Source organism: Macrosteles quadrilineatus, unplaced genomic scaffold (genome assembly GCF_028750875.1).
Source record: "Macrosteles quadrilineatus isolate MER2022 unplaced genomic scaffold, UCM_ALF_1.0 Scaffold_2__2_contigs__length_208266976, whole genome shotgun sequence".
Taxonomy (NCBI): domain Eukaryota; kingdom Metazoa; phylum Arthropoda; class Insecta; order Hemiptera; family Cicadellidae; genus Macrosteles; species Macrosteles quadrilineatus.
In genome coordinates, this window is record NW_026542595.1 from 137,506,276 (window position 1) to 137,534,241 (window position 27,966).

Below are 27,966 nucleotides of genomic sequence, written 5' to 3' on the forward strand. Positions count from 1 at the left end.
TAGGCCTACCTTAAATGAAAAGGTTAACTCAAGGTAAAGTAAACAAACTAAATCAAAAATAAATCGAACAGCTGGTGTATCTTCAATGTTTTGCAATTAAATACAGTCCTTTAATTGATGTTCCTGCATTTGGGAGGGCTTATCAAAGTTTCACAACAAGACCTTTAAAATCAAGTATGCGAATGATAGGTTATAGGTTTGATAGGCTTATGGCTTTCTCAAAGTTCAAATCCATCCTAGCTTTATATATAGATTCTATTCCAATTCATGATTTGCAAACACACGTCATATGTTACACTTCAGTCAGAGAGAAACAACATCCTATATATTAAAACATGACAGGGTTTTTTTATTTCACGATTCTGAATCAACCACTTGACGGATTTTTATGATTTTTGTATTGAAAGAAAGATAATTTTGAGAACTAGGGAATGTCTAAGCCATAATTTTAGTTTAGGATTACAGTTTTTTAGAAATAAGTTTTAATTTTCAAAAAGTCTAGCAGCCGACGGACGATTCTAGGTAATTTTAGTGGTGGTTTAACTAACAGCTGGTTTCTAACTGTCATTGAAATGTTTATGTTAAAGTCGTTTGTATACAAAAATATTTATCGTCAGAGTTTGCCTACACACTATTTCACTTTAAAATTCAGTTTATTTCCTACCGAAAAAGAAATATGTTATCAGGAGATTGTGTAATTTTGAACTAAAAATTTTAAACGTACAATCAAGTTTTGTCATAAACGCAATCCGTCTAAGTATAAGTGCTTAATCCTTTAACATATAAGTGGTTTACGTGTTGATACATCTTTTTCTAGATGTTTGAATATAAGTATGACTGCATACAGTAGGCCTACTCATTTTATTCGTTATGAAAATGTCAACTGGTGTAGTAGGTCTCCAGAAAACTGACCAGAAAGCTGCAGGGTGTCAGTAGAAACCAAAATCTATTCATACCATATCATAATTATTCCAGTAGTACTGTATGATTCAGAAACTTAATAAAGGGTTATATTCCAAAAGTAGACCAAAAGGCTCGGATCTTGGATGGGCCGGGCAGGCTTTTAATGGCGGAGAGAAGATACTTCAACTTTTAAAAGTGTATTCCAAGGAGTACTACAAGGTAGAAGACCACTTGGAAGACCAAGTAATGAAAGACATCTTCAGACTGGTATCTTCCTTAGAAATGGCAGGGGACAGAAGGGAACGGGAGGCCAGGATCATTTTTGAGGTTTCAGTGGCCAAGGTGGTAAAATAAGGTACGGTAAATGATAGTATGCAGTGGAAGGTGGTAGCTACTGTACTCAAAGCCAGTGTGTGTGAATTGGCCACCAAGTTGTAAACTAGCTGTTCTGAATCAGATTCAGTTTTAATTGTTACTCGATTCCCGTACGTAGGACGGGCCAACAGCTCGTATAACAATAAAAATACATTGCTATACGGCCATCTCCAGTAGTCACCATGAAGCCCTGAATTAGCGGTATAAGTAAGCCGCGCATTGATCATGCATGTATAAAAATAACAAACAAAACTTAGCGCATCCAAGCTTACCAGACTTTGGGCGGGCAATACTCGTACGCATCAGTAAACCCGCCCAATTTGGGGTGGGTGACACTTAGAGGGTTAAAGGATCAACCATTTATTATATATACTCACAAAGTGTGTTTACAGCCACTGATATTATACACTATGATCAGCAAGTTATAAAGCTCATGAAATGCTCATGCAATGTACACCAAGCCTATCACGAGTTAGAAAACGTGAGTTATGAAAACACGTAAAAATGGTCAATAACTATTACCGATCGGTCAAGCAGCGGGCGACACAGAAGTAGAGTCTAGACTCACTCTACTAGTTGTTAGTTGAACATGTAATTCTTTGTGAAATGCAAAGGCATGCTATTTTGCTATAACATGGTGTCTACTAAACCTGGTTTAAAAAATTCAAGGAGTTTTCCAGGAGAATTCAAGACAAATTCCTGAATTTTAAGAACTACTATCGGAACCCGTTAAACTAATCGCAACCCGCTAGTAATAATTTATTATTACTATTAATGATTATTTTAATTTAAAACAAAACTATTCCAAAGAAAAATATTTTATACAACATAATAAAACAGTATAACTAATAGGTAAGGCGACACAAGCTATCATCTCCTGCGATCGTGGGAATACCGGTGAGCATATCTTGCAGTCTCGTCAACACAGGCAACCGATCGCGGCAAAACAGGTTCGCATATTTTATTATTTCAGCGACACAGATAATCGTCTCCCACGTTCGCAGAAATACCCAAGAGCATATCCTGCGGTTTCGGCAACACCGATTATCGTCTCCCGCGATCGCGGCAAGACCCGTGAGCATATCCTGCGGTTTCGGCAACACCGATAATCGTCTCCCGCGATCGCGGCAATACCCGTGAGCATATCCTGCGGTTTCGGCAACACCGATAATCGTCTACCGCGATCGCGGCAATACCCGTGAGCATATCCTGCGGTTTCGGCGACACCGATAATCGTCTCCCGCGATCGTGGCAATACCCGAGACCATATATCGCGGTTTCGGCAACACCGATAATCGTCTACCGCGATCGCGGCAATACCCGTGAGCATATCCTGCGGTTTCGGCGACACCGATAATCGTCACTCGCGATCGCGGCAAGACCCATGAGCATATCCTGCGGTTTCGGCGACACCAATAATCGTCTCTCGCGATCGCGGCAAGACCCGTGAGCATATCCTGCGGTTTCGGCAACACCGATAATCGTTTTCCGCGATCACGGCAATACCCGTGAGCATATCCTGCGGTTTCGGCAACACCGATAATCGTCTTCCGCGATCGCGGCAATACCCGTGAGCATATCCTGCGGTTTCGGCAACACCGATAATCGTCTCCCGCGATCGCGGCAATACCCGTGAGCATATCCTGCAATGCCCGTGAGCATATCCTGCGGTTTCGGCGACACCGATAACCGTCTCCCGCGATCGTGGCAATACCCGAGACCATATATCGCGGTTTCGGCAACACCGATAATCGTCTACCGCGATCGCGGCAATACCCGAGACCATATATCGCGGTTTCGGCAACACCGATAATCGTCTACCGCGATCGCGGCAATACCCGAGACCATATATCGCGGTTTCGGCAACACCGATAACCGTCTCCCGCGATCGTGGCAATACCCGAGACCATATATCGCGGTTTCGGCAACACCGATAATCGTCTCCCGCGATCGCGGCAATACCCGTGAGCATATCCTGCGGTTTCGGCGACACCGATAATCGTCTCTCGCGATCGCGGCAATACCCGTGAGGATATCTTGCCGTTTCGGCGACACCGATAATCGTCTCTCGCGATTGCGGCAATACCCGTGAGGATATCTTGCCGTTTCGGCGACACCGATAATCGTCTCCCCAAGGTGTCCACAAAAAATTTGTCATTAATTTCCATGACTTTCCATGACTATCCATGACCATTTACCATTGATTTCCATGACTCACGAACTTTACACGCAAATTATAATATAACACACACACACAAATAATACTGCCTGGACATGTTATTTTGCAGAAAATACTGAAATATGTAATAACAGATAACAATGAAGTACAATAGGTACAACAATAAACTAAAACAAACCGAAAACTCATAAAATAATACAACTGTAATAAATTGAATTGTCGAACATTTTTGAAAAATCCTGAAAAATGCTACAACAGTCCGGGTCACAGCTGACTAGAGCATTGAATGGTCCCCTCAAATCCACCCATAATTGGAAATTTCCATGACTTTCCATGACTTCTTGCCTATTTCCCTGACTTTCCATGACCAAAATTCTTTTCCATGACTTTCCATGACTATCCCTGACTTTCCAGAATGTGGACACCCTGCTCCCGCGATTTCGGCAACAAAAGCAATAGTGTTTGGTTAGCTGACGATTCCGATGACCGGGTTGTGGATTCCCGGAGGTTCGGGTGGATTCCTGGAGTTTTCCAGGACATTTCAAGGAAAGATAAAATTCCCGGAGTTTTCCCGGTTTTCCCGAATTTCCCGGAGAGTAGACACCATGTATAAAATGATTACATAATATGTGAGCTAATGAACTTGGAATTATTTATATTAGCTGACTTCAGAGTATTTGTGGATATTTATAGGGATGCACTGTGGATGCGATACTCCCTGGTGTGGATTAACGTCCGCACTAGTGAGTACTACGACAATCCACGGTACTATCCTGATACTTAGACCAATTCGTAAATTACAAGGAAAAAATGTGGTTCGGATTCCACTATAAACTGTAGGTCCCTTAGTTGCCATTAGCTGTATGGGCTATTAATTAACAGCTGTGTCTAAGGAACATGTCGGCCTTAGTCACTAACAAGGCTACAAGATCGCGCCACTCATCCTACACTCATCCTTCACTCATATTTGGGTTAAAATACGCACATAGTGGCGTCCCCATCTTAAATAATTGATAATTGATAATTGATATTTCAAATAAACTATGATGTGCCACTCTTTACAACCTTCACTGTCAGTCTAGTTTTGCATCATAATTAACCTAATTTTTCAGAATCAGTATTGAGTACAACAAAGCGAAGTATCGGCGATTCTTTGATAGCGCTGGTATCGAAGGTATCGGTGTATCAAGAATCAGAACATTTTTCAAGGTTTGAACAAAGTGAAATTGTTCAAGACCAGCAAGAGAAATATACAGGATGTCTAGTTTATTTCCATTATAAAATTCAAGACTAATTCCAGACTTTTCAAGACTAATTCCAAATTTTTCAAGACTAGTTTTTCAACAATTAGTGGGTGTTAATACCAAAATGTATAGATTCTCAATTCTTGATACCGATACAAATTTTTATAGCTTCACCAAATTTTCTAAATAATACTACACCAACCCCTGTCTTTGTCATAAAGAAGTATTATGATAATGTGGTGTTTTCAAGTAAAGAAATAATGCAGCAATAAAAAATTCTTACTAGCAAATTTGGTTTTTTTTATCATGAAATCTTCCGCGTACCGTACGTTTAGACATAATCATTGACTGCAGCGGTTACAGAAACGTGATTGTCGTCGTCTGCGATCACGGCAAAATCATGAATATTTCCCGCGGCCTTGTAGACATCAATGACATCATTGTCATCTCCCGCGGTCACGGAACCGTCATCGTCGTCGTCCGCGATCGCGACAAAATCAAGAACATTTCCCGCGGCCGAGCAGATATCATTGTCGTCTCCCGCGGTCAAGGAAACATCATCGTCATCTCCCGCAGTCACGGAAACGTCATCGTCATCTCCCACGGTCACGGAAACGTCATCGACATCTCCCGCGGTCACGGAAACGTCATCGTCATCTCCCGCGGTCACGGAAATGTAATAGTCGTCGTCCGTCATCGCGACAAAATCATGAACAATTCCCGCAGCCAAGCAGATATCATCGTCGTCTCCCGAGGTCACGGAAACGTCATCGTCGTCTCCCGCGGTCACGGAAACGTCATCGTCATCTCCCGCGGTCACGGAAACGTCATCGCCGTCGTCCACTATCGCGGCAAAATCGTGAACATTTCCTGCGGCTGTTTAGACATCGCCATCATCTCTCGTGGTCACGGAAACGTTATCGTCGTCGTCCGCGATCACGGCAAAATCATGAACATTTCCCGCGCCTGTGTAGACATCATCGTCGTCTCCCTCGGTCACGGAAGCGTCATCGTCGTCTCCCGCGGTCACGGAAACGTCATCACCGTCGTCCGCGATAGCGACAAAATAATGAAAATTCCTTGCGGCCGTGTAGACATCATCATTGACTCCCACGGCCACGGAAACGTCATCGTCGTCTCCCGCGGTCACGGAAACGTCATCGTTGACTCTCGTGGTCACGGAAACGTTATCGTCGTCTCCCGGGGTCACGGTAACGTTATCGTTTTCCCCAGCGGTCACGGAAACGTAATCTTCGTCGTCCGCGATCGCGATAAAATCGTGAACAATTCCCGCGCCCGAGCAGATATCATCGTCGTCTCCCGTGGTCACGGAAACGTCATCGTCATCTCCCGCGGTCACGGAAACGTCATCGCCGTCGTCCACTATCGCGGCAAAATCGTGAACATTTCCCGAGGCCGTGTAGACATCATCATCGGCTTTCGCGGTTACGTAAACGCAAGACGACGATCGCGGAAAAATCATGAAAATTCCCGACTTTGAAATCAAATTTAAGACTAAATCCCGACTTTTCAAGACCATTTTGAAATTCAATACTAATTCCCGATTTTCCCGACTACTAGACACCCTTAATATACTTACTTTACAAACAACGACGAGCCCTTTCACTTTCTCTGACACGTTTTTCCCTGGCAACAAGCTTCGTTTCTTGTCTCCCACATGGAGGTACAGGGCGTCCACATTTGACAAACAGATGTCGTATTCTCCCAATAGTAAGTTCTCTTGACAGTACATTTCCTGTAAATTATAATATTTTAGTGGCATGGGGTCCTACCAATATCCTATAAAAAAATTATGATATGATATGGATGTTGAGACTTGATAGGACTGCAATAGGATTTAATTTAACACCCTTATGATGCTTTGATGCTTTAAAGGGCTCCAAGTGATCATGAGCCCAAAGAAAACTTGAAAAAAAGAGTTAAAATTATTCTGCTATAGACTTACCAAATCCAGCACAACTGTTGTACTTAAGTAGTAAAACTAAAAAATATTATTCTTGAAGTAAAAAAACCATAATGAGATATTTATTTGTGAACATATTAAATATTGTTATTCACTATATCAATTGTAAATTATTTAGGACTAGCTGTGTACCCGTTCTACGCACGGGGATCTTATAATATTCAGTTGAAACCTTCTTATATAACGAACAGCAGTTGGTTTGCATATTTTAAGATATGCTGGCCAAACTATTATACATAGCTTCATTTTATGTTGTTTTTTGTTGTTCCGGATCGGTATGACAATCAATAAAAGGTTAAATTACCTCTGTGTCTGCCGGTCGATCCTATAACGGTAGGCTTACTTTTATTTTTACTATCTGATCTCGTTTGCATGGCTCAATCACGTCCTGGTTGAAGTTCGTTCGCTACGCTCACTCACCTGTATGTTGGAGCTCGTTCGCTGCGCTCACTTTCCTTCAGGTTAGCTCGTTCGCTACGCTCACTTGCCTTCAGGTTAGCTCGTTCGCTACGCTCACTCGCCTCCAGGTTGCAAATTAGCTGTTGTCATAAATGTAAAAGAAATAATAGTGCTAGTGCTGCACCCTGTTGGTAATCCTTGTAACTTTAATGCTATTGAACATCACAGAACAGAACCAACTTGTTTAATTGAAACAGCTGTTAAGATTCAATAATTTCATTTCTCATAAGGTTAACATGGGCTTCCAGAAATTCCACGTCAAAAATCGACAAAAACTTGATTTTCAAGGGTTTACTGTTAAATATCTAACTGTCTCATATTCGATGAAATACGTCTAAAACCATCTCATATATGTATAGTATTTGGAAAATAAGTTTCAGGCGGGACAGTGCTATAGTTATTGAGGAGTAGTTGTAATAAAGTGCGTATTTTAGCGTTACCAAGAGAATGACAGATAGACAGACAGACAGACAGACAGACAGACAGACAGAAATTGAGATAAGGTTTGATTCGGTTTCTCTGACCTATGAAATGTAAAAATAACCAAAAAGTTCATTATTCTAAGCAATGTACAGACAAAACTCTAATTTTATTTATATAGATGGGGACGCCACTATGTGCGTATTTTAACCCAAATACGAGTGAAGGATGAGTGTACGATGAGTGGCGCAATCTTGTAGTCTTGTTAGTGACTAAGGCCGACATATTCCTTAGAACCATATTCCTTAATATAGCTGTTAATTAATAGCCCATACAGCTAATGGCAACTAAGGGACCTACAGTTTATATAGTGGAATGCGAACCACATTCTTGCCTTGGTATTAACGAATTGGTCTAATTATCAGGATATACCATATACCTAAGTATACATTAATTTATCCACTAGTAGAAGTCTTAGAGAATGTATAAATCATTCAACTTAAAAGATTACACTCGTATTACAACCTTAACAAAATCATTGTGTCTGTGTGTGTAGGACAAATTTGAAACTTGACTTGTCAAATGCACTTTAATAGTAGTAGTAAAACTTTGAATTTTATGACTAATCTTATTAATCAGGTTCAATTTAATTTAAATCTCGATAAAAACCTTACTACTGTTTAACTTACATCTTTGTCGTATTCTTCAGTAGTGACAAAAGATAGTTTGAAGTTTGTGACTATCAGCGAACCAGACTTTCCGCGCTTATGCTCTGAAACGGGTGAGAACAGAAGAACATGTGTTGCTTCTGCTATTACCATCTCTCCTGGAAAAAATATAAACATTTTAAGCAGGCCCGTTTTTGACCAAGTCAGCGCCCTAGGCACAACTAATAGTTGCGCCCCTTTGCAAAATATAACAGGGTGTCAATACCAACCGGGAAAACTAGGAAATCCTTGATTTATGCGTGAGTTTTTTTTTAACTGGGAATTATGCATGACATTTGAATTTCTACCTGGAATTTTCAATTTACCACGATCGTGCATGACAACAGAGACGTTTCCGTAACCGCGGGAGACGATAATATTTCTGCACACGGCCGCGAAGGATGATCAGAATTTTCCGTCATCTCAGAAGACGATGATGATATCTACAGAGTCACGAGGGATGATCATAATATTGTCGCGATCACTGAAGACCATGGTAATGTCCACATGACCACGGGAAATAGCAAGAATTTGGCCGCAATCGCGGAAGACAATGATTATCTCCACACGACTGCGGAATATTATTAACATTTTGCCGCAACCACGTGAGGCGATAACGATGTTTTTTCGACCGCGGGAGACGATTTTGATGGCTACAGGACTGCGGGAGATAAAATAATGATATGAGAGTGATCAGAATTTTGCCACGATCGTGCAAGACGATGAAAATGTCCACATGACTAGGGAAAAGACCAGAATTTTGCCATTCACGGATGATGATGATCTCCACATGGCCGCGGGAGATGATTAACATTTTGCCGCAATCGCGGGAGGCGATTACTATGTCCAAACGATCACGGGGGACGATATAAACATGGCTTCATGACTTAAGGCCATGTCACACCGACATCCGCCACTCCCGCCGCGGGAGTACCGCGCGCGGATGTTTTTCCTCGAGCCATGTCACACCAAAAGTTCGCGTCCGCGGCGGGAGTTTTGAGATGAGTTCATTACAATTCGTTTTACATAAGAAACTCAGCTTACCTGTTTAGTATGCCATGTAAATTTGCAGGTTTTAAGTAAAGTGTTTAAGGAGCAATTGAATGTTTATTAATTTGTTAGTGTAGGGCTACTTTAAAAAGTGAATAACTATTTTTTAAATATAATTTAGACCTTGTGTTCGAAGCATTTTAAATATGGTTTTGGATAAATTATCCACTTTCAGCTTTTGAACGTTATTTTTCGCTACACTACAAAGACTATTTACTTTTTAAATAAAAAAATATGACCATTTAAACTAATGTAATTTTTTGCTAAGCCTTCTATTGAAAGTTCAAGTTTACATTGATTGTAAAATTTTGGTTGTTGCAAATCGAAAAAGTTGATGGAACAATAAAAAAAATTTTTACGTCGGCAATATAAAAATGTTTATGGGAAACATTAAATTTTCACCGTAAACATTATTTTTGCATGGTAAACAAAAATATTTTTTCTGGTGATAAACATAATTACGAAAATAATAAAAAACAACAACGACTACATCATCAGAACAAAAGAAACATGTTAAATTTAATTTAAAACTGTATTAAACTGTATTACTTTTAAACTTTAAATAGCTTGGGAATTCGAAATGCCCATTTGCGCATGCGCTAGACAAAACTCCCGCCGCGGTAGTCTCAAAAAATCGCTCAGCAGGCGGACGTGGCGGACACTACCGCACGCCCGCGGGCGCGCGGTAGTGCGGTGTGACTTGGCACATTTGATAACATGGTGAGCGATTTTTCAAAATTCGCTCCCGCCGCGGGAGCGAGCTCGGTGTGACTTGGCCTTTACGGCCACATTAGGGGTGATCAGAATTTGCCCACGATCACGCAATACAATGATAATGTCCATATAATCACAGGAAAAAAGATAGTTTTTTGTTTCATTCGCGGTAGACGATGATAATCTCCTTACGACCGCGGAATATGTTCATATATTATTGTAGTGATATATGATCATGGAAGATGATAATTATGTCCACACAACCACGGAAAAAGTCACAATTTTGCCGCAATCACGGGTTATCACGGGTTTTGTTGCAATCACGATGTCTACACGGCCGCGAGGGATTATCAGAAGTTTACCGCGATCGCATGCAAATACAACCACCATTTTTTTTATTTTCCAATTTGTTGGCGCCCCCCCAAAAAAGCCAATTGCCTCGCGCCCTAGGCACGTGCCTACTGTGCCTATTCGGTAAATCGGCCCTGATTTTAAGGTCGAAATATCAACACTTCAAGTGAGCTTAGGATTGATTAGTTAGGCTATTCAAAGCTTACAGAGACTTATACTTTGGCAGATCTGCTGAGGCGTTGCCGCAACGCAGCCTAAAAGGGAGTTCGCCACAACAGGCTAGCCTGACAACAGTTGTCTTGCGGTAACCCTGTTATTAATCCTGTTATGTTATATAAGAATTCCTTGTAATAACAAATTTTGTCTTCAGACCCATAAGTTTCATTTAGAGGCTAATGAAACTAATGGGTCTGAAGACCAAATTTGTTATTGCAAAAAAGTTATAGGTTAATAGGTAGGCTATAAGGTTATTCGCTACTTACCTGGTAAACATCGAGGGGAGAGCTGTTCAGAAAATGACTCTTCAGCACTATTGTTTAAGGGCTGAAAAATAATATATTTTAGCAAACATCATAAGATTGCAAAAAAGTGGTCTATTGATTTTCTATGCATATATATGGGTGTCCGTTAGCATGATAACTCGAACAAAAATGATCCAATATTGATGAAACTTGGTATAAATGTGTAAAACTACTTTTATTCGAGCGAGTTTGCGAACCAGCATGATCGGACCATGGGAACAGGGGTTTTATCGGGTAAAAATGGGTTTTCTAATTTTTTACCCTAAAAACATAAAATTTAGCAATTTCTTTCCCAACCATTTTGTAGAGCTTAAAAAAATAAATAATTTAGTATATTGAAGCATTGTTGTATGCCTAATGGTTACGGAGAAAACAAAAAAAAGTAAATTAAAAATTTCTATGTTATTCTTATGGAGAAAATGAAAACTGTTGTTTATGGATATAATGTTGATAAAATTTGGCAAATTTATTTATTTCATCCTATACTATTGACGTTTTGGTCAAAAAACACTGTTTACCTTCCCCGTAGCAGCAAACCTAAGCACATGTTGTATCTAATGTTATTTTAATTGGGAATAAAGATGTATTTTTTATGAAAATATTTTAGTATAAATGTAATCGGACAAGTTGAAGTTCACTTAGTCTGTAGGTTTGCTGCGGCAGGGTATTGCTTATTATTAATCAAATAACTTCTTGATCAGCATTGTACGTGTTATTAAATTTACGGAAAGTAAATAATTGTCCCCCCCCCCCCCCCCAGCAAACCTGCAGACTTAGTGAATTTCCATTTGCCTGATTGGATTTACACTAATGTCTCCTTAAAAATACATCACATTTATTCTCTATTAAAAAAAAATTAGTTTAACAAGTACTTAGGTTTGCTGCAACAGGCAGGGTGAAAAAGTGTTTTTTGTTGTAAAATGTTAATACTGTAGTTTAGTAAGAAATTAATGTATTTTCCAAATTTGATAAAAAATGTTCATAAACAAGCAAACTACAACAGTTGACTTATTCTCCATAAGAATAACTTGGGAATTTTAAATTTACAAATTTTGGAATTTTCTCCATAACCATTAGGCGCATAATAAACCTCCGTTCCCATACTCGTTTGAATAAATGTAAGTTTGCACGTTTATACCAAACTTCATCAAAATCGGATAATTTTCGCTCGAGTTAAGGTGCTAACGGACACACACACACACACACACACACATATATATATAGCCTATATATGAATTTGAACGGTTGGTGTTTTTGGCCTCTAGGGACCTCAAAACGAAAAAGTAAATCGGTCCCGTGTCCAGGTCTTACCATGAGTACTACGGTAATAGCTTATTCCCTATATGAGAAATTTGATAAAAGAAAGGTCTTATAAGACTTAAAACATATATTTACGCTTATACTGTTACTCACAAGATGGTAAATATACATAAAAGATGGTAAGTGGTGATCGATTTTGATTGGACACTCCATTCATCATCAGACCCAATAGGCGAATGACATCAAATCATCACATATTATTAATGAAATCAACACTTTAATTGTTTGATAATCCAATTGAGAGGGATATCAAAGTTTTGCCGACTCATGGCCTTTTTTTAATCACCCAATTAAGACAACGACTACTCATTTTGTTTAGATTAAGTTAGGAAAATTCTTACATGTTAAGAAATAGCTGTTACAATTTTTTTATGAGCCTTTTAATAACGCTAAGACAAACACTGTTCTTTTTAAGGTAGAACTTTGAACTTAAGTATTTAGCGTAAGTTACAAGTTTCCTGTACATACATATGATGTCTGCGTCTGTAGTCCTTAGCCATAAGGAATTGGACAGGTCAGGGTTATAACAAAGAATAACCCAACTTGAACTAGTTTTTGTCAGAGCTGTGACTGTCTATGTCATGGAAGCTTGACTCCACTAACTTAGATATATTTCTCAATTTTAATTTGAATTTATTAAAGCTCTGAATTTTAAGTAATTTTTTCGGTAAGGAATGGTCAAATTTCATAAGTTACAATGTTCACAATTTTTAGGTTCATGTTCAAATGCGGTGAGTTTGTGTTGGACTGCATGTGTAACCTTTTTTCGGGTGTTGTAAGTGTGATTTGTAAAAGTTGGTTTGATGTTCTGTGATTTTATGTAGCAAACTGATTCTAAGATAAAAAGTGAAGGGACTGTGGGAAAGCCAAGTTCTTTGAAAACATTTCTGCAGCTGGTCCGAGGAGGCATGCCCAAAATTTCTCTAGGCAACTGCCTTTTTTATTCTGCCAAACAAGGATCTGTTCAATGTTTTTTTTTACAGTGCCCCAAAACCAAAAGATAATTGAATACAAAATGTGCTATTCTATTAGGCCAAAATAACAAGTTTTGAAGGGGTCCGGTTTCCAAAGGTCCTTCTCGAGTCAATGACCCTTCCATTTTTTTTATTTGGGCATCCCAACTCAAATCATCATCCAATCTCATTCCCAAAAAGTCAGCATTTTTGAAATTTGGATTTGATCCTCTCCAACAAATAGGTTTGATGTCCTATTATTTTTTTGAAATAAGGTTTTTGCAGTTTGGATACCACACATGTATCCTGGTTTGTGAATTTAAAATTTGAGTTTGTTTGAAAAGAAAAAGTCAGCTAAATTGTTTGCTCTTTAATTAGATTCTGCTTCCAGGGCAGCACTGTCAGTTCCCTTTACGAACAATGTTGCGTCTTCAATACTTTAAATTGAAATGGCGACCATAAGTTATGAAAGTAGGTATTTTAAGTCAAGTATGAATGGAGATCAGCGTAGGATACACACAAAGAGTACGTTGCTCTCCGCATTGCAAGTCTCCGCACGTTGCAAGCATTTTTGAAATCGTTTAACCAACTATTCCAAAAGATAAAAAACAATATGGTGCAACACAAATAAACGACCTGATTACCTATAACCTACACTTTACCTTCCTAATCTAACCTTACTTCAAAACACTTAATGGAGCCACGAATTCTCATAAACCACGACCTGCCTTCCCCACACGCCTAAATTAGATCAGTGTTCAATCTGCAATTCAACATATAACCTATGAGTTATTATCGGATTAAATATCGATTTTGATGTGGTTTGATATATCGCTTATTAAGTTAAATCCTTATTTCTAATCAGCTGGCAAAACAAATTAGGTACCCAAGAGTGAGTAGTCACCATGCAATATGCTCCGCGCATTGAGAAAATAGTTCCGTATATTTTTGCAATTTGCAGTAAATTCCGCGCCTTAAAAAAATGTTTTAAAGGTATTTTCTTGTTTATTAAGATCGTAGGAATAGTTTCAAAATGTTTCAAGAAAAAAAAAAGGCCAGAAAGTTCAGAAATTGCCTAACTTTAGGCCTAATTAGATATATCGTTCGGTTAGTTAGGTTAGGTTAACCTTACCTAACCAACCTAACGATATATTGAATAATCGATATATCGATCGATACTTTCATTCGGTTGCATGTGTGATAAGATATGGAAGTGTACCCCAACAGTTTCATTACATACCTAATAGATAAATTTTAAAATATTGATTATTAATCTATAATTTCAATTTGATTGCTTCAATCGATATTAGCATAGCCCAGTTAAGGAACTTACCCAATAGTTCTAAAGTATTCGATGCTAAAGTATTCAATGATTTTGTAGGCTGGCTATGTAGAAATGAGATGGCAAGGTAAGTACGGCAATATAAATTGTGTTACATTCGTGTTAGCCATGCCAATCCTAAAAATTTTAGAAGCTATAAGACTAGCCTAGTTCAATGTCTAATGAGATAAAGCAATGACCATTTACCTCATCATCAAATCCAACATAGCTTTTGAAACTGTTTGTCAGCCTTTTGTCAGACATTTTACTAAAAAACATCAATTAACGATATTATTAAAATGAGTCAAGGCAAACTTATAAGGTAAATATAAATTGCTTGATAATATTGGTGTCTTCCAAACATACATAACCTTTGTGTGTTGGTCAACTTGTATAGGCAACTGTCACTGGTCACTGTCACTGTCAGCGAGTTGTCTGACATACAGAAGACAAGAAGAAGAAAGAACCAGACAGAACAGAAGAGAAGACTGCTGCTGTAAGCTGCTAAAAAGCTGCTAGTCTCACGGCCGCCGTTGTATTGTACATTGGGACTCATTGTCGACTTTCAGGATATGAATGAACATTAGACAATCCTAAGTTCTTTGAACAAACAAGAAATCCAGATTGTTTCTTCTGAACCATGATTAGCTACAATGATTTCAGCTCCACAATAAGTTGAGTCCACAACTAACGACGACTAAGCCAAGCCATAGCTGCACCGCTGCACCCGCATATCTATATATAAAGCTCAAAGTACCCATGAACTTTTGAGAAAACTACAAGTCACACCCCCATAAACCATATACTTAAAATGTTCGTCATGACGAGAAACCTTGCCCTTTAAGGTCATAATTGCTTTCCAAAGGGAACTTTCCATATCCTTAATGTTAAAAATACCTCAGCTGTTCTTATTTGTACGTTATTCTTTCAATTTATTACCTTACTAGCTGGCCCGACAGACGTCGTCCTGTCCTAATGTGGTTTTATGTCAAATGCTCGTTCATTTTCAAGATGAGATCGTTCGCATGGCTCAATCACGTCCTGGTTGAAGTTCGTTCGATACGCTCACTCACCTTTAGGTTGGAGCCCGTTCGCTGCGCTCACTTGCCTTCAAGTTAGCTCGTTCGCTACGCTAACTCACAGGGGCCCATTTCATAATAAAGTACAAACTAATATTATTAGTAAATCAGCTGATCGCCCAATGCAAATCTAATGGAAATTACAAGTTACAAGTTGTAACTTGTAACTTGTAGTTTAATTTTGAAATGGGCCCCAGGTTGAAGTTCGTTCGCTACGCTCACTCACCTTTTGGTTGCAAATTTAGTTGTTGTCAAAAATTAAAAAAAAATAATGGTGCTGCACCCTGTTGGGTAAACCTATTCACTTTTTAATGCTATTGAACATCACAGAATCAAATTGTTTAGTTGAACCAGCTTTTAAGATTCTTTATTTCAATTTAAATATGAGTACTCATAAGGTTAACATGGGAAACTCCAGAGCCACTGGGGCGGAGCTCTTTTGACGGATCTGCACCAAACTTAACACAAATTATCCTTGAATGCTTAGTAATGCCTGAAAGTTTCATTACAATCTGTCAAGCGGTTTCGGAGTCCATAAAGGACAAACAAACAAACATACATTGGATTATAGATTAAAATCTAGTGTGTTGTTTGTAATGCTGCATTCTTTTTTGTTTATTTCAGCTTAACTTGACCAATCAATAGTTTTATTAATACTTATGAAGTCAAACGGCTTGAAGCGAGTACCACGGGCAACATAAATTAGAGCTCCAAACTTACGATCGGTAAGGAAAATCTGAGGCTCATTTCCCTAGTATTTGAGCAGTTAGCTTCTCTACAGGAGTAGGTAACATAGATAAAACATACTAGAGGATTATGTTTTATCTATCTATGGTACTAACTTGCATCCTTACGTGTTGAATGATCTTGACGCTAATTGACAGATTAAGTTATCACTTTGAGTTATTTCGAGTCCGATAAAGTAAGATACTTCTTTAGCAACAATTTCAAATTAATTGTGAACGAAGTTGGCCGATAAAAGTCCATTTCATTATGACTAGTCACTGCAATAATAATCCGTCATCAACATAGAATGCAACAATGATTTTTACGGCTGGTTATGTCGTAAGATGTATACGCAGGGACTTAACATCTTAACGGCTCTGTCGAAAGTCACCAAACCGTTATTTATTCCAGCATCGAGGTGCCTGTTTCGTTGAGCCTTTGATTATTTTCTGGAATGCTCAAGAGATCCAGGAGCTGCTGAACAACTTGATTTAAAACGTTTTAGTACTCAAACTGTAATTTAACACCTGCTAACAGCTGCTGAACACTGAACGAACAGTCAGTTTGTAAACAAGAGCAAGAGACTAAAATATGGTTTATAAAAGTGAATTTTAAAATAGGCTACTTCCATCGATAATTGATTGAAGATTGTTGCTTAATCAGTTTTGTTTGAGCCATATAAAAATGTGAAATTTTCCCACGGGCCCACCTTCACCTCGTATGCCGTCAATAGTTGATGTTATTATGTATAAGCCTACCGTGATCATAACCTCATGGTCGTAGTATGCTCAAATTTAAAAAAATCAATCAAAAACAATAACCATAGACTAAGTACACTCTGTTGATTTTTTAAACCCATATTGTAATAATTACATACTGACTAACTTAGTATGATAGTAATAATCTTTTCTATGATGTATTTTTTGCAGGTTTGTTGGCAAACTTGTCTACTGTGTCTCTTGCTTCTCGCGCGTCCAAGCCGTTGTGCTTAGAAATTTTGGTAAGTCGTATTTTCAGCATTATTTAATTAATATTACTAAAAATTTTACGAAATTTTCCAAATTTTTTCTACAGTTACTATATTTTTTAAAGTTGCTTAGAAAAAATTGGGAATTTTCTTCCGCTTCTATTAAGATAGCTCTAAATTAAAAACTTCAAGCTAGGGTTGCTGTTGGGCTTGGTGGCGTCCATTGGTGATGGCGGTTGTAATATTGGTGTACCGGTCCCTGATATTGATTGAGTTTATTGTGGATTCATCGGATAAAAATCAACCAGATTTTGTTTACCGGTTGCGTTTATTTATTTGAAACCGCTCGACTATTAATAATCGTCGAAAATCACCTAAAAATGTATTAATGATTTTAATTAAAATACAAGATGGCTATCCAGTCCCCTGAGGACTCTTCGTGTTAGGTGAATATATGATAAAATTTTCTCTAAGTTATTTACGCGTTAATACTTGTTTCCGATGGAATATTTCATTTAATTTTTTTTTATTGTAAAAAATTAAGACTGTTACGGCTTGTATCTCCTAATTTGTTGCAATAAGTTTAGCTTACTTCACTAATACATTTATTCCAAATTTCAATTGGACCACTGCCCAACCGTCAGTGAAGCTAAAGAAAGATGCCGCCGCCAACAGGCCGAGGCCAGGCCTAGCCTAGACACAGTAGGAGTTGAACACTGTATACTTACCATGTCTATCCCTGGAGAGTGGAAACGCCCTCCATCTTTATGTAATGATCAATAAAGTTAATTTTATGTTAAGGAACTTATTTGAGAAATTAAGGCTGACCTAACTTAACTTACTTAAGTTATAATTAGAATTTATTCTAAAGGAGTAGGAGACCTGAGACTAAGTTAGGCTTTGCCAAGTTTAGTGGTGGGAATCACAGAATGAAAATAACCGAATCAATCAGTTATTGATGCTGAATAGACTAATTCGGTTAGCCTATTTATCCTCGTTCGGTTAAATTAACTTAGTCGGTAATTATTCTTGTTTATTAATTGTAATGTTGAATGTTGTATATTATTACAGTGATATCTTGAGAAATATTCATCTGCGGTGAAAAATAATGGTAACTTGTATTTGGATTCAGGAGGTAAAGAACTTTAAAGGGTAAGGTATCAAAATTTAAAATTTGTTTGGAGGCATCTATACGGAATAAATACCAATTAAGTAAGTTAGTCTTACCGAGAGATTCTGTGATTTAGTTAACTTATTTAAGTTATTTGATTTAGTTTGTCACATCATCAGGTAACTTATCTTAACTAAAATTTATTCGGCGATTCGTTCGACTAAAAATCACCGATTGACGCTAAATGTATTAAAGACTACATAAATGTCATTCTGTTTCCCATGAGATAAAAATGAAAGTTTGGTTTGTGACAGTGAATAATGACTAAAATTGATTCGGTGATTCATTCAACTAAAAATAACTTAACCGATTGACGCAAAAAATAACTGATTGATTATTCGGTCATGGAAACCATTCGCAGGGTGTCCACATTCTGGAAAGTCAGGGATAGTCATGGAAATAGGCTAGGCAAAAAGTCATGGAAATCTCCAATGATGATGGATTTGAGGGGACTTTTCAATGCTCTAGTCAGCCGTAACCCCGACTATTGTAGCATTTTTCACAAATATACGACAAATAAATTTATCACAGTTGTGTTAGTTTATGAGTTTTGGGTTTGTATTAAGTAGTTCATTGTTGTAGCCTACTTATTGTACTCCATTGTTATCTGTTAATACATACAAGTGTGCATGTTGCTCGAATTTGAGCAATAGCAAAGTATTACAGGAGTTATTTCAAAGGGAATAACAGTCATAACTTATTTACAATGAGTTTGAAAGAGTCAACTCAAAGATTACCAGTGTGTAACTCAGACCATGTTTATCTTCTTTATTGATAAACCTAAAGCATTCCGGCCGGTTTTCTTCTTCTCAAAATGCCTCGCTGAACATGCAACACAGGTCATTGATGATAGAGGGCCAATTGAGAACGAAAAGTCGTTAGGTAGTTGAAAGATCCTAAAAAGTACCGGTTTTTAAGAAACTCTGCACTAACACCGAAGTTTAAAAATTAGCCTAGTTGTAAACAAACCACTGAGCCAATCTTTCTGAAATTTTTATGGCTTATTGGTAGGTTTATTGTTAACATTTCCATGCATTTTAAAATTTTTACTCAATAGTTTTTATGCTGCTGTTAATTTTTAAAACGTATGCCGTAAAACGTACTAACTTATTATAATTTACTGGGCTAGCAGTTACCCGGCAGCAAAAACTATTATTTTAAATGGTAGGCCTAATTTGTTCTTTACGATAAATAATAAATATGTAACTTATAGGCCTACTGTACCAAAAAAAAAAAAAAAAATGGAATATTTATTTTACTTTTTGCCAGTGGATCAACAACGTTTTTTGTTTTTCCATTAGGTGTAGGCCTATAAATATATAAGTTTTAAGGCGTAGGTACCACCACTTGAGCATGCAACACAGCTGTCTGTGTGAAAAGCTTGCATTTTCTAAATTTTAACCTGCGATAGTCAGGAATTTCCCTTGTGCTTTATATTAGCGACTTGCGAAAGCACGACGTAAAGTTTTCTCCTTTAAACTTAGCACTGATAATTGTTGCTTCGATAAAGTTTGGCGTATGGTAATTTTTAAACTCGTAATTCTGGTTTTGTGGCACAGCTTGGGTGGATTTAAGTTTCACATTAGTAGCCTATTATTGGAGTTCCTTATTTTAATGACAGTAATGGCGTGGGTTGATGACAAATTAGGAGGCATTTAATACCTGAGATAGCACGGACGGTTATTATTCACTTAATAATTTATGTTAGATTGTGTGGGTATAGAACAAAAGATAAAAATATTTATGCATTGCCATCCCTTTTATTGTTAATAGGCCTAATACATTGATAAATGTTTATAGGCCTAATACAATGAAAGGTTTTTAACCTTATTCTTGTTTACATATTTAATAGTGGAGAATTAAATCGTTGTTGAGTGTACAGGTGTGCTGCGATTGGGGTTTAATATATTTGGACTTATCCAAAAGTAAAATAGTTTTCTGTGCTGCATTCTGTGTAAACAGTGTGGCACTATTTCAAATCATGACCAATACTGAATGTTGTGATTATTCAAACATACAAAACAGTTGGTGAAAGTAAACATCTGCTTTTAAATTATATTTATTTGTAAACATTGTAGTTTCAAAAGTCTGACATTGGACCCCTTAAACCCCTCTGGGGCGGAGCCCTTTTGACGGATCTGCACCAAACTTCACACAAACCATCCCTGAATAATGCTTAACAAGAGGTTACCTACCCGCGAATTCACGGGTGTACAGAAGCCACCATTAAATTTATTTAATCAACTTTGACTTTATATTTTATGTAAAGGGCCCAAGTTTGAGAAGTTGTCATCTGAAAGGATGTTAAAATCAGTGGAACCTTCATTCATACCTTACGTCCTGAGGTGGCCGAGGTGGGTACGGTTGTACCTGAACTCGCAGCTCTCTTTGACGATGTATTTAATACTTTTCAATGAAATGGTGACCCCTAAAAGATCGTTGACAACCTCTTCGAACGAACAACATACATGGTTTGGTAATCTCATATTCATCGTGTTTCGAACACCTTTAATGACTCACTTGTATCAAACAGCTAGAAATAGCTTCACTGTACATTCACCGCACCTCTCTAAGAACATAAGAGTAAATAATAAAATAAGTAAACAAAAATGTAAACAAACTATATTGTCAATTGCATTGGCCAGCTGTTGTTCATTAAATTAATCGAATAACGTTAACTTCCAAAACATGCAAGGCTTAGCCCTTTGGGAATCAGCCTGTGGGGCAAAGCCCTTAGAAAGTTTGTCCATATTAATACTTTTCGGCAACTCTACACACTCTAAGCTTCATTTTGATGAAGCCTTAAAGGGCAATGCGCAAGGTTTCTCGTCATGACAAACATTTTAAGTAGGTATATGGTTTATGGAGGTATGACTTGTAGTTTTCTCAAAAGTTTATGGGTACTTTGGGCTTTATACATGGATAGATTAATAGAGTAATTATGCAAGAAAAACTCTATTAACAGTCTCAAACCCATTAATATTTTATCACGACAATCAAGTGTCAAGTCAAGTAGGCTACTTTTCAAGAACTGTTGACTCGGTAGCTTATCTAAAAAGTTGTATCACTGTTATTCCTTTAGCCTACTAACTTCTTTATTTATTACTAGGGCAGTTTTCATTAGATCCCAAACCTATTTTATCATGGAAAGAATAATCCTTAACAACGTTGTCACAGTTTTACAAAATGTAATCGGATTATTTACTTACAATCCGACTACTTCCCTAGCTCAGATGGTATCTCTGTTAAGGTACAACAGATACACTAGACTGGCGACGAGATATAAATGGATTTTATTGTGAAATGCGTGGTTTTACGGACAATATAAGTGTTCAATTGCTCCGCTAACCTAGGCCTAACACGTGGTAGATTTGGAAACCGTGGGACGGTTCTTCAAGAAGAAAGTAAACTTTAATGTCTATATATAATACGTGAAGGCGATTTCTATGAAACACTACTCCGTTAATAATGGACGGATTTTTACAAACGATGTGTCAAAATTAAGTATTTTTTCTGTAGGCCCCCTTTCACCAATTCCTGTAATAAAAGTCTTTGGGCTTTGCCTCACAGGCCGTCAAAAAACCAAATGTATTTCTTATGAAAAAGTTTTTGTTTACTTAAATAGACGAATAACATTACAGCTGTTCATAGTAAACACATTATACATACATACCAGAGCGTTCGTTTTCAGAGTGAGTTCGTTTTCAGATTTGATAACTGGTGTGGAGTGATTGATTACATCTTTGAGTTGACTCTTAAGTCAAGTCTTTTTTGTAACCGGAAAATATGAATGTTTTTTAATTCATTTTGAAATAACGCCTGTAATACTTTGCAATTGCTCGAATTCGAGCAACAGGTGCACTAGTAGTTTTATAATGGCTGTTAAATTTAACTTCTTACTTGTACTTCATCTTGAAGATTCCATTTGCCACTGGCCATTGCCTACTGCCATAAAACTGTTTATGGTTTCATATTAAACTTGTAACTAATCTTCATTCTTATTTTGTAAGTTAAACCCTTTTTTATGGATATTTTATCTTTCAAAATTGACAAAACCACAAGTATTGTTGTTTGCATTATTTTTTATCATTACACAAGTCTACTTGGTCTCAAATTGAATAGCAGTGACTTTGCTGCTATTATAACTCCATTGTTTGTTACTCAGTTTAGGCCCTCCTAAATAATTAGGTTTAGGCCTGGGTATTTTGATTCTTTGAAAGAGCTTCCAAATATTCTAAAACAATGTAGGTAATTGAGCCTAAGATAAACTATCGATTGCTACAGGCTTAACTTATGTCGATGTTAACTTTGCAAATGAAAAGAAAATAATTTTACTCTGTGCTTACTTGTAGCCGCTTACCATACTAATTTTGTACCAAGAACCGCTCGTTACAATATACGCATTAGAGATTTTTATTTTAGTAGTGGAGAACTGCCAAAAATTAATCTTTCTAGATTGGATATGATCTGATAATGTTTACATGACGGATGGAGATATTCAGGATTTTGTTGCTATCGCGGAAGACGATGTGTGTGTATGTTTCTCTGTTAACTATAAAGCTTTATACTTAAAGTATATTTTTTTTTACTTTCAATAAATATCCATTTTGTAATTTAACTCTTGTCTATTATTATTTACTTTTCTCTCTGGTACAACGTACAACTACACAGTGAAGAATAAAATTAATAGGCCTACAGTTTGACAAATCAGAAAAATATATTTGGTAATCGTTACGACAAAGTGTCCTTAAATGTACGGGAATGGTCCATGAATTTGTTTATCCAGAATGTAGTAGACACCCTGGTCATGGAAACAAGAATAAGTTTAAGGTTCAGGGAAAGTTTTTGAAAACTAAGTTATGTCAGGGAATTTGATTAAAAGCTTAAGTTATGTAGGTTGCGTTAATTTTTTGGATGATTTGTTATGTTGAAATGTGATAGAGTATTTGCTGAGAGATTATTTAAGTTTACAAAAATGTATAAACTTAGTCTTTGTTATTTTTATCACCAACTTTTCATTTGGCTAAGAGCGGTTTAACTTAAGTAGGCCTATTATTAGCAAACCTGCAAACTAAGTGGATTTCCATTTGCCTGATTTGATTTTAATTTAAATATTATAAGTTATAGGTTAACGAGTAAGTTACCTAGATTTGCTGCTAGAGAATAGGTTATTAAAGTGTGTTTTTTAGTTAAGTGTTAGCTTAGTATGGATTAAATAAATTAGACTAAGGTTAATCACAATAAGTTCCATAGAATAAACAAGCAAACAAACTGCAATTTACTATTTTTTTTTATTTACAAGTTGAGAAGTTTTTAATTTACAATATTTTGAAATCTTTCCTTAGGTTTAACCAATAACCGTACAAAACAAACTCCATTAAACTAAATTATTGAATTTTAAACCCTTAGGCTGCCAGGTAGTTTTGTTTTTTTCCATCGCGAAATTGCCAAGTGAATATAGCAGTGTTGATCCAAGGCGTATGAAAGAAGGTGTGTGCATAGTGACGTCACGTGCGAGCTGAACGTGTTTTATTTTACCAAATCATATGTTTTCTTGTAATTTCCCAAAGACTTTTGAATGACAATCATTACGAATTAGCATTGAATATATAACACTATATTTAGTTTTGTTTTATGTATCCAATATAGCGTTGTATTCAACATTATATATACTGTAGTAGTGTTATACAATATTGCAGTAGTCTAGGACATTTGATAGTAAGTACCATTTAATCGAAAAACAGTAAAGCAGTAAATCATACGAATACTTTGATACTTGATACCCTTGCTCAAATTCATCCGTGGGATCGCCCTAACTCACGATTTTTTTAGGTAACCATTTATAGTTTTTACTATTGTAGTACCTTTTTTGCAGCTCTTACATTTTATGTTTGATATCATATCGTTATCGTTTAATGCACACACCTTCTTTCATACGCCTTGGTGTTGGTCACCCTGCTGCCAGCACTATTTATCATATTGCCACTGTGTGTACTGCCAGACAAAAACATGTGATCTTACAAAGTTATTTTTGAAATGTCATAACTGCCCTTGTAAATATGATAAAATCCCAATTTTTGTTTTAGTTTTGTAGAAGAATGTTTTAATGTTTTATAATTAAGAAATGCCAATTAAGTTACAGTGTAACTAACTTTATCTATAGTAATTTCTCACCTAATAATATTTATAGGCCTAAATGAATACGTTGTTAATACAATATGTTTAAATTAGTTGCAGCCTAAAAAACACAGTTAAGCAAGATGTCTGACGACGGTGCAGCAGTTAAGAAGGGTCGTGGCCGCCCCAAGGCTACCACCGAAGAGAAGGAGGCAAAGAAGAGACCGGCAGCAGACAAGTCTCCTGCCAAAGCATCACCCAAAAAGGACGATGGTGAGGTTCCGGCCAAGAGAGGAAGGGGAAGACCAAAGGGAGCTGGCAAGAAGGCTGCGGCTGCTAAACCCAAGGTGTGTTGTGAATCAAGTAACTTTTTACCCCCAAAGCAAGTTTTAAAACTTTCAGCATACAACATGGAAAAATCCAAAAAAAATTTGGCAGCCTGGGCTTTCTGCAGCCCTTGCTGTCACTCTCCGACAATGTCGGCCATGGTTCTGCTTTAAGGCTTTTTATTGCTTTGTAATATAATTAACTTTCCCGAGATAAAAAGATACAGAAATATATCACATGTCCCTAGAGGCCAAGAATGTGTAAACCACTGAAATTAAATTCTTCAATAATTGTGGTCCATCTATACAAATCGATACATTTTTTTAAAACCAATTACAAAAGCCTAACTGAAAATATTCAGACTATTGGGTATACATATATATAAACAAAAGTGTATTGAAAAAAAAAATACCTGCCAATATTTGCTTTTTCATTTGTGTAGGCTTTGGTGTTGGTGTCAGAATTCTTTTCTATTCTTTTTCTTTTAGTTCCTAACTTGTGAGATGAAATTCAGTGTCTGACAGTCTATCCTTGCTATGAATTTCAATACGAGATGCTATTGACACCTTGGAAAATTCATGATTTTTGAACCAACTTGTAATAGGTTTAGTTTATTGTGTGTCAGGTAACTTATCGATACCAAAAGATTTTATTTGCGATGTATTAGTTATTATGATTTTTTTTTTTTATTTCAGGCAAAAGGCACTGGAAAGGGACGTGGAAGGCCGAAAAAGGAAAAAGAAGAAAAATCTGAAGAGGAGGAAGAAGACGAAGTTGATGAAGAAGAGAACGGAGAATAAAGTGTTTTCGAGAATCTCTGAACTTGACGGCCAAGTGTGTTCACTTACGGTCACGTTACTGTTAATGTGTGTTCCCATATTTATATGATAGGTGACCAATTTTATTAGCATAATTTATATTTGTAGTGTTTCTTATTTTATTTAGTGATTACAGCAGTTTTATACATTATACAATTTACAAGAACAAAGAGACGTAACTGTTTGTTTTTAGTCTTGATTCAACAAAACCCCTGTAATATGGTGTCGTGTATTGTGAATAAATGGTTCAAATGGAATGTGTGAATTTGCCCTGGTAGCGATGACGTAGTTGTGTCAACACCTCTCAATTTCTTTTATTTTTCAGTATCTACAATGTAAGTTTTCCTATCCTAAATTCTAGTCTTACTTTGTAAATGTTTGGGTTGGTTTTGTGTACTTTATGATAGTAAAACAACTGTTAGTTTTACGATTTCTTTTATAAATTGGAAGTACAAAATGCAACCTGTTGTCTAAACATTTTTCTTTTTTATATTATTGTTCCTTTATATTCTTTGGAAAAATAAATAGTTACATAATTATACCTTATTTTTCTTCTGTCCTTTGTTTTCAACTAAGGTTATAAGTTAATATTTTAGTGGCAAACAATGTATCATTTAGTGAATGAATGCCCTTTGTCAGTTCTTGTTGGCAGTTCATTTACAGTCTAGACATAACTTCATCATATTTATTTTTAAGACAATCACTATTCTTCAATGACTAGACTAGCCAAATATCTTTTTCCTACAGTAGAACAGAAAGCTGCTAATTGCTGCATATTTATAGTTTGTCGTACATCAGGATTCCAACGAAACCACACAAAACAGCGCGGTTCTATTATGCACGTAATCCGTGTACGCTTGGAAATAGGTTGGCAACACTTAATAATACTATGAGCAGCTGATTGACTATTATAACTGCGATTTAACCTGTAATTTCGTGTTTATAGTTTATGTTCTCTTTTCGGTTTTTCTGAACTTTCTGGACTTATCTTTCAAACGTTTTTAAAACATTCCTACGATCTTGATAAACAAGAAAATACCTTTAAAGCATTTTTTTTTATGTGCGAAACCACTGCAAATTACAAAAATATACGGAACTATTTTCTCAAGTCGCGGAGCACATTGCTTAGGTTAGGTTAGGAAAATTAGGTCAGGTGGGAAAATGTACGAGGGTTGAAAAGACACTATTGCCGGTGTGATGAACTATATTTTTTATGATAATACATCATTAATTAGCAATCATAGGTAACAAATAGTAGTTTACGCAACGATTGCGTAAAGTGAGTGTTGTTAAAACTTAATGTGAGCTGCATACACTACCTTTTATTCTTTTGTCGAAGGAGCCGAAACTCCCCGACAACTACCCACTACCTAGTTGCTCATACACTACCCAAAATTGTTTTTTAATATTAATACTAATAATCATTACTCAAAAACTTCCAAGGTTATGTTTTCGTTTATAACCTCTCATTACCATGCCACTGATAGTGGTTCAATCACTAATTGCACGAATCATTAACAATTAAATTGGTAAACAGCTGATTAGTTGAAGTTAAGTAAAGCATCACGATTTTACTTCTCTCTCAATCCTTGAACCTCATTGGTCCGTTACCCGTGTTGTTAAGTAAAACCAGTTTCATCTATAGTAAAACTATGCTGTTATGTAAGTAAACAATGCCGTAATGTGAAACTTTTCAATTCTGAGAACTGAACTGAAACTGCTACTTTAAAAACTGGTCGTAGGTAATAGTATATTAGTTACTAGTCCTGAAAATAAGTGTTTACTGGACGAGTGTGGTCGTTCCTGTGCGAGACGAAGTCGAGTTCGAGTACGGGATTACCATACGAGTCCAGTACACAAATTTTGGACGAATTATTATATATTTCCACCAACTAAAGGACTAAAATCACTAGTCATAACCTCTAAGAGAAGTTATGTTTTTGTTTATAACCACTCATTGCCACCTAAATACAGTATAATCAGCTGATTGGTGTCCGGTAAAACTCATTACAGTACAGTAGTACGCAATAAAACCCCATTTGAATAAGCTGGCGGCAAACAGCTGTTTTCTGGACTAAATACTTGCGTGGGAAGTTCGTCAAAATAATGTAGTGTGGCGTAAAATATTTTTCATGTAAAGATAACCTCTCAAAAAAAACAAAAAAAAAACTACTTCAAACTTGATTCCAATAGTGCTAATGCAAACAAGCAGCTGCTGTTTAGTAAGTGATTTGATAATTTTGCCTATTAGCTATGAATT

General features: G+C 36.8%; 2 protein-coding genes across 4 annotated transcripts in view; one reads left to right on the forward strand and one right to left on the reverse strand.

Moving 5' to 3' along the window:
* Positions 1 to 14,874, reverse strand: part of LOC128986381 (myotubularin-related protein 10-B-like) — a 34,929-nt gene extending 20,055 nt beyond the window's left edge. For both annotated transcript variants that reach the window (XM_054406733.1, XM_054406732.1), the window contains exons 1-4: positions 14,709 to 14,874; positions 10,869 to 10,929; positions 8,254 to 8,390; positions 6,302 to 6,457 (exon numbers count right to left, since the gene is read on the reverse strand). In XM_054406733.1, the coding sequence (XP_054262708.1) occupies positions 6,302 to 6,457; positions 8,254 to 8,390; positions 10,869 to 10,929; positions 14,709 to 14,780 (426 nt within the window). In that variant the 5' untranslated portion in view covers positions 14,781 to 14,874. The remainder of the gene's footprint in view (positions 1 to 6,301; positions 6,458 to 8,253; positions 8,391 to 10,868; positions 10,930 to 14,708) is intronic.
* Positions 14,875 to 17,222: 2,348 nt separating this feature from the next.
* LOC128986382 (high mobility group protein I-like) lies at positions 17,223 to 26,245 on the forward strand. 2 transcript variants are annotated; one of them, XM_054406734.1, is made up of 3 exons: positions 17,223 to 17,306; positions 24,676 to 24,908; positions 25,584 to 26,245. In XM_054406734.1, the coding sequence occupies exons 2-3, from the start codon at positions 24,705 to 24,707 to the stop codon at positions 25,686 to 25,688; spliced, it is 309 nt and encodes a 102-aa protein (XP_054262709.1). In that variant the 5' UTR covers positions 17,223 to 17,306; positions 24,676 to 24,704; the 3' UTR covers positions 25,689 to 26,245. The 2 variants fall into 2 exon arrangements, with proteins under 2 accessions (XP_054262709.1, XP_054262710.1); XM_054406735.1 differs by having other exon boundaries at positions 17,281 to 17,306; positions 24,682 to 24,908.
* The last annotated feature ends 1,721 nt before the right edge of the window (positions 26,246 to 27,966 follow it).

Coding starts and splice junctions, on each gene's coding strand:
- LOC128986382 (XM_054406734.1), top strand. CDS start 24,705: ATGTCTGACGACGGTGCAGCAGTTAAGAAGGGTCGTGGCCGCCCCAAG. Junction 24,909..25,583: donor CTGCGGCTGCTAAACCCAAG/GTGTGTTGTGAA, acceptor TTTTTATTTCAG/GCAAAAGGCACTGGAAAGGG.